This window comes from Opisthocomus hoazin, chromosome 6 (genome assembly GCF_030867145.1).
Source record: "Opisthocomus hoazin isolate bOpiHoa1 chromosome 6, bOpiHoa1.hap1, whole genome shotgun sequence".
In the NCBI taxonomy this organism is placed as follows: Eukaryota; Metazoa; Chordata; class Aves; order Opisthocomiformes; family Opisthocomidae; genus Opisthocomus; species Opisthocomus hoazin.
Window position 1 is genome coordinate 50492809 of NC_134419.1, and position 12099 is coordinate 50504907.

General features: G+C 38.2%; 1 protein-coding gene across 3 annotated transcripts in view; it reads right to left on the minus strand.

Annotated features, from left to right (window-relative positions):
- Positions 1–404: 404 nt before the first annotated feature.
- The window catches only part of RHOBTB1 (Rho related BTB domain containing 1), a 54491-nt gene continuing 42796 nt past the window's right edge, over positions 405–12099 (minus strand). For 2 of the 3 annotated variants that reach the window (XM_075423072.1, XM_075423073.1), the window contains 7 exons: positions 9666–10633; positions 9107–9225; positions 7354–7389; positions 6570–6720; positions 4745–4833; positions 3122–3227; positions 405–2625 (listed from right to left, as the gene is read on the minus strand). In XM_075423072.1, coding sequence (XP_075279187.1) covers positions 2456–2625; positions 3122–3227; positions 4745–4833; positions 6570–6720; positions 7354–7389; positions 9107–9225; positions 9666–10633 — 1639 coding nt within the window. In that variant the 3' untranslated portion in view covers positions 405–2455. The remainder of the gene's footprint in view (positions 2626–3121; positions 3228–4744; positions 4834–6569; positions 6721–7353; positions 7390–9106; positions 9226–9665; positions 10634–12099) is intronic. The other variant, XM_075423074.1, reaches the window with a different exon arrangement.

Here is a 12099-nt window from a genome sequence, read left to right on the forward strand (position 1 = left end):
TGCATTTTTCCTCTCCATGTCTGTCATGACTAATTAGTTTCATGTCCCTTGGGTAATATCATCATAATTAAGTATCAGAAGCCCTGGGAAAAGTGGCAAGAGATTTTTTTGTTATGCAGTTTAACAGTAAGTAACAAGCACAAACCTTCCACCATCACATACAAACACTGTAGGATTTCCTTGTGACATTCCCAACCATAAACCCCAATGGCATAAAGCCATGCAAGTATCAGTTCAGTAAAATCCAATCAATGATACCACGACTGAATGCTTACAAGCAGCACTAAAAAGGTCGACACCTAACAAAAAATTTAGGAAGCTTCTTCAAAGAGCTGGGAGACAATTTGTAACTAAACAGTTTTATTGACTTTTTTCAAAATAAAAAACACAAAATAACCACCAAGATTAAAGGCCATAGACAGCATTAACCAAATGAACCAGCCACTTGGTTACAGTAGCTGATAACTAGCACAACTGGATATTATTGCATATACCTCAGGGTCATTTATATATCCATTACAGTTTGGCAAGATTACAATCATACAGTAGCTTTGGTTGTGTAAAACCTAGTAGCAATACTTACTTAAAATGTGACTGGTTAACATTTTATGACAACAGGTATTTATCTCATCTTAATCTTGACATGTCTTATTCATTCTTCTCCTCCACAACATACATTACCACTAACCGAGAACTTAGGAGACATATCTGCAACCATCATTTATAGCCCTTCTTTATCACCATACAGTGATGAATCTTTCAGGGGTAGGAATCTGTCACTTGCTTTCCTTATAAAAGTTTGTAGAGCAGCATCTTTTTCCATGCCGGGTGGCTTCTACCATCCTGTGGTAGCATCTGCCAAGAATTAGTCCATTCAGAATGCAAATACATAGAGGTGTATATGGCTTTCAGTCCAAAGCCTTTCCTGACCTACAGTACTGGGGTTTGACTGTACTGCCTTGCCTTTAAACACAGAAAAAAACACAAACAGCTTTTCACATTGGTATGCTGAGCTGCCAGCACAAAACAATATTAATGAACCTAACACAATACTACCTTGGTTACAGAATTGTGCCTGAGACACTGTACAGGATTTCATGTGTACGTTCTACAGTCTATGTATTTTAGTTTTGGTCTTTTAAAAAACACTCTCATCTGTATGTAATCTAGTGTAACACTGCAGCTTTAGAGTAATGGCTGATAAAAAGTCATAAACGCACAGGCTATTTGAAAAGGCTGGAGGTTTGGTTTTTTTTCCCCTTGCACCACTCGTGCAGAATTCCTGCCTGTCTGCCCTCATTTTGTCCCCAGCTTTGTGGGAATCCCTACCTCCAGGGGAAATATAAGATCTACCTAAAAATAATCTAACATTTCGAGTTCTACCTGGGAAAAGCTATAAAACAATTGGGATGAAACTGAAGTGATTTTGTGTGTAAAGACCCTTCTTCATTTACAAGACGCTGTAACACTAGATAACTCCTACTTGTTTTTGCAGCCCTTTCATCTGCTTGCACTGAAGCAAAAAGGAATTCGGCATGAGGAATGGCTGCATGGTTAAGATCCCACAGAACAAGGTAACTGCCATGCAGTAATTCAAATGCAAGCAGTGTAACTGGTTCTTGTATTCAGATCCATACTTGTATAAGGATATAAATTAATAAGCCCTTCTAAATGATTTTAGAAATATTCTCTTTGATCTTGACATATAAAACCTCTGAATACTTAGAATCACTAGATTTCACATGGCCCACATAGTCATAATTATTTGCACTTACATGGCAAATATTAGAAATACATTTGCCTGCAGTTGAACAGGTAATTATTCTGCCTATTATTCAGCTAAGCAAAGATCAAGCACTCTATATCTTGCAGTTATTGGATCTTATTCTAACCCTTTACTTTAAAATAGGAAATAACCATCTAATTATATTACCAGTGCACGGTACTTAGTTTAAAAAAGACAACTTATACTAGACAACGAGATCTTTTCCTAAGATGACTTTTTACGAGATACTCTAAAAGTGGTCTCTTATGACTGAAGATTGTCTATTTCACTGTACTCGCATAGTAAAAATAGTTAAAATCTAATTACAAAGCTGCTACATGGTTATTTTGTGGTCTGTAAAATAAAACAGTATCCAGAATTTTATCTGAACAAAATACACCAGAGAGTATAAAAATATTTCCCAATTGGAGATTGAAATATTAACGCTGGATTTTTTTTGTATAAAAAGAAATGTAATAATGCTTGACATTATCTGTTTACTAGCCAAAAATATACATATGACTTCAAGGAGCTGTTCCAGGCTCACTTTCAGTGAGCTTGTGCTTTTGACCCTAGCAATAATAAATGCACACGTGGAACAAAGTTTCCTGAAAACCTGAACTACATCTTATTTCTAACAATAAGACTAACTTCTGACACTGGCTATAGATTTCCACTTATACGCTTTGTTCAGGCAACTACAGCAGAGGAATTCCAGAAGCACCACTTCCGCTTTGAATGATGTTTATTCAGTGCAACGTCTTCCTTTTCTCTTTCTTTTTTAACTCGCTGGTAGTGATCTTCTTCCTTTAAATACCACACAGGTGGCCAGCGATGCCTCTCAAAATATTCTTGATTATCTGATTAAAAAGAAACAATCAAAAAGCCCCCAAACAAGCCAATAAGATACACAAATCCCAGAAATGTCTGCAAAAACTATGCCGCTAACCATTTATCCAGCCTCTATGTTGGCTGGCTTATCAGGGATTCCTCTAGTTTCCTCATACGCCTTAGTTACAGGGTGAAGAGACTTTGAAAGCAATTGCACTCACGAAGCCTTAATCCACCAAAGAGCGTAAAAAAACAATACACCCTTTACAGAGTGTATTTTTCATTGTGGAGCCTGAAAATAGCTCTGTTCCTTTTAGCACCACTGAAATAGGTATAGAACATAACGCTTGCCCAGAAATCAGGCTAATGACTATGATCTTTACAGATAAGAATTTATGAATGCTACTCAAGGTAGCACAGAGGTTCAGACTCACAGCTTAGCTATCTAAGCTTCATGTCTCATCAGCTGGGTGGGGAGAAAGAAGGGGAAACCTCATGAAAACTGCGGAGGAAAGTTGCCCATACCTGAAGATTTAGCTTTGATTTCCTTGCGGAATTTGGAGCAAACACTGTTGTAATTGGTGCAGATGTAGTGCAAGCACCAAGCTGCCAGCTGGTTAGCATTGTGAAACTGTAAAGAAAAACAAAGAGCTTATTCCATTTCCTGAGGTTATCATTCATTTTGCAGCCCCAATTAACAACTAAAGCTCGAATGGTCCCCAGTAGATTGTGTCTGGCAGCACTCTCCCAAGCACACAGGGGAGCTTTTGAGGCTGAAGTGGCTTCCAGATGCCGTACACCTTGTTGCTCAATTCTCCTCGAACAACCAGTGGCCCAAAAGGCTCATGAATAGGACTTAGCCTGCACAGCATCTGGCAAACTGCATTCAGTCCCACATGGGATCCGAACCCAAGCCATGCTGGACCTGAATTTTCTGGTATGATTGTATCAGTCATACATCCCTATCAGTTACTGCAAACCCTGCTCTGAAGTAACTCCCTGGAAAACTATGCTCGTTGACAGGAATCAAGTATTACTGAAAGCTCAATACAAAAGTCTTGATCAAGCTTCCTCTGGTTGTAAGGAAGCACAGCTATAATGCAAGTCAGATTGCACAGCACGTGTATCTCTTTTGGCTTTTTGACTGTCTGCTATGATCTTCTCAGGTTATAAACACAACATATTGCTGTAAGTACTGGGCATAGAGGATATCCTAACAGTAGTTAAACATATTACTTCTGTCTTTAACCAGGAGAAAAAAAAACAAAAAAACCAAAAAACCACCCTTCACAAAATCGAAATTAAGTGAAGCAAGATGGCTTTTCTTGGAAAGGGTTCAGTCCTGATTTTGCAACAACATTATATGTATTGCAAGAGAGGCACTTGAAAGCAGCTGCAAGAAGTCTTGTGTGATGGACAGCTTGTGCTGTATATCAGTGCTACTTAAACTCCAGAGTTCATGCCCAGCTGCAGCCAGACTCATCACTAGTGTGAAATCTAGAATAATAAAATTTTAAAATATTTTAGCTTGTACTACTGTATCTGGGAGACTGCTGTAGCACTTCTTTTGGAAAACACAGATGTACAGTTTAACTGTGAGATGGGGGTTCTCTCTTTTCGTGGTTTCCGGGACTCAACAAACATTGAAACGTGTTTGAACACCAAGCAGTATGATTTGCACTCACTCTGAACTATCAGATGATTGGCTGAGTAGCCAGTCCAAGAGTCAAGTCTAAATATACAAAAAAATGTTGCCCTTGCAACACAGGTCTAAATATATCTACAAGAACTGAATTGAAAGGAACCCAGGAATAATTCACCATTGCAAGTATGAACAGCTTCATGACATTGCATTTCATGTTACCGATGCATGACCATGAGAACATGGAGTTTGGAAGCTCCACAATCAAGAAAAACTAAAATGTAAATTTGAAAGATTACTCCTCCAAGATTACTTAAATAGATGTTTCACCTTCAAACTAACAGTAAAATCTTCTTTAAAATAGAAGACAAACCTAAGTTTTATCATCACTCACTCTCAGAACTGCAGACTTTGTGCCACTTACAAGCAATGCTCAAAACCAGTAAGGTGCTAAAAAAAATTCCCGCAGTTGGCCAGAATACTTTTAAAAAACAGTGCACACTAACCTGTGCCAATTCCAAATAGGATAGTACTTCTCCATCTATTGCAATGCCGCTCATGGAGGCTTTTGTCAGCTCTTGTACTGCATGCTGTTCTGTTAGAGAAGAAAACTCATCACTCTCATGGGAAACAGTCACATTTCAAGGTCAGATCATCCACAAGCAACAAAGAACCAAGAAGGCCCATTCTTCCTCCTCCTAGTGTTAACTTCAGCATTATGCAAGTGGCACATCCACTCAGCTATCCTGAGCAACTTCAGATTTGGGCAAAGTCAAACTCTGGCCTTTAGAGTTGTGGCTGGAGATTCTGCATCACAGGTATAAACTGTCTTGCTCCAGTGGAGCACAGTTCACGTGAGGATGTGCCCCTTTGCCTCAAGCCAAACTATTTATTTCTGGTTTCACACACAATTCTTATCTCTTTCTTACAGAAAGCAAGCCTGCAATTAATAATCACTTACAGAAGGACAAAGTTCAGCAGCCACTAGTCTCTTTCAGGCAGAATGGATGGGTGCAATATAAATTAGAAATATGTATCAGCTGTCTCTTTTGGGTAATACAAAAGCAACAGACAAGTGTTTAGGCAACAGTGCACTTGCCATTGCATTGTGGATTTATTAATAAGTATATCCACAGCACTGATAAAGAAAAATTCACTTAAGGCCCTCTTCAGGCTCTCAGATTAGTCACTCCTAGGGATCCAGATGAAGGCTGACCAGCTCCTCCATAGGTCACTTCTGTTCAAGCATCTCCTTAACCCTTTCCTAGAACCATTTCCTAGAATCTTCGAGGTTTGAGTGGTTTTCGGAAATATTGTCAGCTGATTTGATCCTACTGGGTTCAGTTGCTGGCAGTAGCCTTTGGACTCAAAATTATTTCATCAAGAATTAAATGGAATGAAATAGTCTTAAAACTATACATATGTTTATGCTGCAACTATTTAAAAAAATATCCAAGACTTCAGTTAAAATCTGAGTATAAAATCAGGCAATAATGATTTGGTCTGTCAGAACCAGTGAAGACAAGGTACACAGTCCTGACACACAACTGAAGGAGACCTAGGATTTGGTACATGATTAAATTTTGCCTAATGTTATCCTGTAAATATGTGTAGCTTTGCTTCATCTGTTTCTGAGTTTTGGCCTTGGTCATGTCTCCAGAACAATGCCAAGTTACATACAACAGAGAGAAACAAATAAACAAAAAAAAACCCACCCCAGAGATGTGGTGTGTGCATGGATTTAATTTTAAAACTAAGTAGTATCCTATACCATAATTTTTCTTTAAATATACAATAGAACGTTTTTCTTCCTGAAATGAGGGTTGCATCTCATGTATATACCAAAATATCCAATTCCCATCTAGGCAGTGAAAAGGAATCCAGACAGCATTTCTAAAAAACATGATCATCTAGATCAGTTTCGGATCAGCTCAGTTGTTTTCTTTGAAATAAAATGCATAATGGAGCACTTCATAATGTAATGGAAAGCCTGGGACCCAGCCTACTTTCAGGTAAACTAACAACAACAGCATGGATATTACAAACCACAGACATTATTTCAATGCTAAAGAGAACGTTTACTCTTTCTGTTTTTAAAGCACAGAATACTTCAATGTTCTGAGCTGGTTTAGCACAAAACTGAAAAAGGCAGGAGAAAGGCAAATACATTTTTCTAAGTGAAAATATCAATTCATATTACAATATCCCTCTCAGGAAAAAAAAATTAATTTCCTTGACACTTGAGAAAAATCCTGTGTGTTCCAAAATCATTAAAACATTGTTTCAGCTACTGCAGAAGACACTGCATTGGACAAGGCCACAAATTCTTACCTGCTAGTGCAACCAGGTGGGGAAGGCAAAACCTATTTGCCAATGCGATTAACTCAAGTGTGTCCAGTTCCTGACTGGAGGACAGCTGCTTGGTATACAAGTAATCTAAAACCGCTTGCATGGAAGTCTTGTTTATGTTGGGAAGAACTACCTGGAAAAGATATTTAAGAAAAGAGTCTCTAATAATTAAGGAATTTTCACATAAAGGCCATATTTCACTTCTGCAACTTTGCTGCACTGTCTTTTTGTCTCTTTAGGTCATGTTAGAAATGCAGGGAAAATATTTTTCAAAAAAGAAATTTCCCGTTAAAGTTCAAGAAGCTGCCAACGGGTAGGCATACCTCTGGAATCAGATCCTTTGCCAGTTTACATACAAGCAACCCTACCAAGTTACTCGAATTGGATCCACATCAAGCAGTAAATGTTCAATGCTTTCTAGCCTATGAATGGACAGCCTTATGGGATACCTCAAGCCACAGAGGACTTCCCATGCCAAACTTCCCTTGGTAGACTTCTCGAGGAATATAATGTATCTACTCCTGCCAAGTGATATTCTGGGGATTCGGAGAATAACAGAAACCAAAGCATAACGGAAAACCCCACCCCTCTCACTCTGTTTATAAATAACCAAATTATCCAAGTAAATGATGGTTGGGAAGGGACTAAGAATTGAAGAAATGAGGCAATGAAAATGTAAACCATTTCTGCCACACACATGTAATTAAGTGTAACCACCGTGTAATGAAACTACTAATATTAGGACAAAAGCTATCTAATTTCTCACCAGCACAACCCTAACTCCACTTCTTTGCAGGGAAGCCTAAAAGAAGAGGAAGGAGAGTTAGAAAGCCTCACTGTAACTATTGCTGTAGCATCTCAACTACAGTCTGCACACACAATCACTCCCCCAAAAACAGGGTAAAACTGATTCTTGCGGGCCTCGAGGCTGTGGCGGATAAGTCTGCTTCGAATACACAGGCTGGTCGACCCCATTAATCAGCAGTTTGTAATGTACATCTTCATAACTTAAGAGGTGCTGGCACTGAAGAATGCACTGTGGTATTCTGAAGAACTTGCAGTAAAAAAAGAGTAGAAAAATGATAATAAAACTATGAGGAGGAATTAAAATACATGCAACTTAATCTGACTGCTTGGAAGCAGTCAGTACATACTTCGTGCTAGATGGGGGTTAATCGTTGTTACATAGCTGGTTGTTAACCATTTGGGGCTCGTGAATTTTTCTTTCAGCTCTGCCTGGATGGGTGGGGTTCAAACCCAGACCTGTTAGTGCTAAAGCATGAACTTCTTATGCATATCAGCCACTCTGGGAAGCAGCTCAGTTCTCCAAGTAAGAGGAGCTAGCTGTGAAACTCATTCATTATTAATATATTTTTGTTAGTGCAGAGAACAGTAAATTCAGTGAATGAGTTCATAGAATATTGTGTCCTAAATACAGAAAAGTAATAAGTAAAAAGTAGATGGTTTTATTTTTCATAAACCAGTCAAAGGAAAGTTCAATTCATATCTACCTATATTTTAAAACTTGCCAAAGCATTACCAAATGCTTTAAACTCTACAAAATGGAAGCCACATATTTTAAATTGGAAAGCTAAGACTGTTAAGTGAATAATTAAAAATAGGCTGGTAGAAAATAAATGGATATTCTTCATTGCCAAATGTTGCTTGCTAGAATCAGACTATGTATTTTTAATGAACCACTTGTCGAGCATGCCTGTGGGAAAGGGATTATGTTTACAGCTGTATTAGAAGCAAGAAAAATCTAAGTAGAGCACAATCTTCCAGAATATTAAACACCAAAAAACCACAACTCTTTATATGAACAAGACCTGTAAGTATGGACAGGAACAAGAAAATCAAAACAAAAATCAAAACCTGGGTATAGATAAGACACAAGAAAAAAATATTAGCAGAGTGTTTAGAATTTGAAAAACAGATGATGAAGGCACCTGAAAATACAAGGCTTCTGCTGCAAAACCTTAATTCAAAGCATTGAGATCTTTTATACTGTACTTTATACCTGCTTTACTCAAGAGGACAAGCTGATGCACTACAGAATTTGAGCTTAGTTTCTACTGAAGTACTGTGAAGCCAGCCCCCTTTTGCAGATTAACACTCCGTGTTCTTAGCCCTGTTTTCCCTTTAATTCCTTACTCAATGCCCCTGCTTCAAGTATTCCTTGTAATCCTTCTGATTGTGTAAATACATATTCACATAACTTCAAAACTTCTTTTAGAGAAATTCACAAATCCCTATTTAAATCCCCCTCACACTTAATATTTTAAAGGATTTCAGGTTTAAACACATGCTGCAGCACTGGAAGAAGTCTTATGCCTTGCAGAAAATACGTTATCTTCCTGATTTAATGCCTTAAGAAGAAAAGCATCCCAGGTCTGCAAGGGAAGAATAAAGAATCATTCCATGGACCATTGCAACCCTTCAAATAGATACAAAATGATGCTTCCATCACCCTAAAGCCACAGACATTATAAGCAAAACGGACAAAAATGGACAAATACCTCACTGTTTGAGCTTTCAATAAATGATCCTCCAAACATAGCAGACATCCATTCACAGCTACAGATCAGCAGTGGCTTGTGGGCATTTATGCCCCCATCATCCAATTTAAATGTCACATCTGCCATGGGAACAAAGAAACAGGCATGCTGCAAGTCTGTATTTAAAGGGAAACTGTGTCTCAAGAATGTCTGTTTCACTTGCACTTTGTTAACCAAGGACTTCTTTCACTTCCCACAACTCCCACTCTGAAGAAAACTCTATTGTTTTAGATAGTTCAATAAAAAGCCTCACTTAAAAGGAGTATGTTGGATGTTCAACACTTTGGAAAATTGGGTCACTTTTCTAAAAGCTTGTGTGTAGATTTGGAGAAATTTTGGAGAAAATTCGGAGGCAGAATCCTAGGTTGGAACAGTTGGCCCTGAGTAACACCATAATTTTGGGTTTATCCCTCCTCTCAGAACAACGTAAGCTGTCACAGTTTTTGAAGTCTGTGAAGTGACAGTAATATGACTGAGAAAAGAATTCGTGCTTTTTCTGTTAAAGCATGTATTCGCTTACCAGAAAATGTCCCTTTGCAAAGGCACTCTTTTATCCGATTAGCTTTTCTGACATGAAATGCTTTAGTAATCTCTTGATTCATGAAGGCTTCTTTATTCATAATATTCTCCACCATCATTCGCAAATCAAATACTTCCAAGATTTCAGCAATCTGAGCCAGTCTTGTGAGATCTTTTTCATTTTCATCCAGTTGCCCTGTGTATAAAAACTGCAAAACAGTTTTAAAAGGTCCAGCCTGCACAGATGAATCCATTTTTACCACAGTTACAGGACACGTCCTATTCGAGACAGGATTCACTTGCATTTCCTTATGCACACTAACAAACCCCTTGCCCCAGGAGGACAGAGATCTTGCTGCAGAATTTGTTTCACCAGGTTCAGGTTCTAGCATGTTTAAAGAGTCAGTACTTTCTGGTGGGGGAATTTTAACATCAGCAGATTTCAAGGATGTCTCATCACTGTCACCGCTTGTCTCAAGGTGACTTGTCAGAACATCCTTATTTGTATTTTCTTTATTACACTGTGCTTCATCCATGTCTGGACTTTCCTCACAATCCATTAAGAAAAGGTCATAAAACTTTGAAGAGGAGGTAGCTAGGTAAATCTTGTGAGCAAAAATGTAGTCCTGCTCCTGGAGAACAAACATAACATCTGCACACAGTGGGTTGTCCAATAAATATCCAGCTTCATTCATGCTTGGTATGGGACACTCAGGAATTTTGATAACCGGAGGAGGGGCTTTTGGAGGTAGGAAGGGAGCCTGAAGCAATGGTTTTTGGACCTTCTTCAAATGAGATTTCCAGAACTGTAGGTGTCTTCTGGAGATCAGGGCAGCTCTAATTGCATTGTCAAACACATCTTTAATCCCAAACTGGTCAAATACACTGGTTTCATAGTACGGTATCCCAAGTTCCTTGGCAACCTCTCTGCCTCTTTCTGGTGGCAAAATGTCTCCTCTTCTTATCGGCCTAGGGTTAAACAAAAAATAAACCTTCTCACACACAACAATCATCACAGAGTTACTCCAGAAAGCACGGTATTTTGCAGAATGTCTCAGCACCAATTCTGAGATAACTATCATTCAAATGAAACAAAATATAAAATTAAGCCCACAAAGCCCTTTGGAAATCTACAACCATGATTCCAGAGAGTTTTTGAATAGCACATGCTTGTAATTCTGTTGAAGTTTGGCAGTGTGTTTGCAACGTTACTAAAAATATGTAGAAATCATTTGCACAAAATGGAGCAAGACTTCTCTCTGCTAAAGGGAAATTTACGGTAAAAAAAATTACAAGATGCTTGAGAACTTTCATTATTTAAAAACCCTCCTAACATTCCTTTCTACTCAGATATTCTGTCAGTATCTTTCTTTGTATCCATCATTTAAACTCCAGTGGAAATTCTTATGACATAGAAATTCCACAAATATAGCTATATATGAAATGAGAAATATTTCTTAGGCTTATGCTTTTTAAAGAAAATCATAGTAGCCTACAACAAAAGTGTAACTGAACACACACTTCAAGAGACAGGCCTCTTGTGGCTGTAGAATTATTACGTGGGAACTCCTGAATCTCCAGAGATGCTCTAGTACACGACATAGGGTAAACAAACCAGAAAAAAGCCTGGGTGAGGATCCATTTTCCCAACAAAAAATCATCTCACTAGAAGACATGACCCGACAGTGTGTTCTCTGAGCATACCATATTGGGCAGACACAAGCTGGCACAGACTTAACAGGCTCCAGACAACGGCTTGTTTTAGCTGCCAGCTAATAACCAGTTCAGGTGGCAGCAGTCCGTGCTAGACATGCAGAGTACTGATTCAAACTTTATTAATAGTGAAATCCGAAGGGAGGATTAGGGCAGAAGAAGAATTTTGAGTTTTGAAAAATCGTTTCCTTTTAAGAGTCAACCAAAAAGCCCACCCCACCCACACAATGAAGAAATGTTTAATAAACAATCCAACCTATGAAAATGATATTGCTGTGCCAAGAATTTGAATGCAATGAAAAGTTTTTTAAGAGCCCAAGAAATATTAATTCAATACCTTTACAGAAACTTCTTACAATACAGTCTTTAGTTACACAATCATGGATATTATTTCCATGAATCTGGTCTCATTCTAATTCACATAAAAGGAGGAAAACAGAAGTGAGCAGATAATTGTGGGACTGTTTTGCCCAAACCTGTAAACGCTTGTCTTTTGAATCTGGAAAAAACAAAGCTTCTCCAGAAGGACCCCAAATCCTCTTTTAATCTCAGAGCGTTAAAAAAATTAAATTGCAACTATGTCATTTTCTGCCATGATCTAAGACTACATTTACAAAAAAAAATAATAATTGAGAATTAAGAAAACTTGAGTAGAATGAGTCAGTTTAAAACAGTACCTGACAGTAGAGACAGGGTAGGACATGATACACGTGAGACATCTA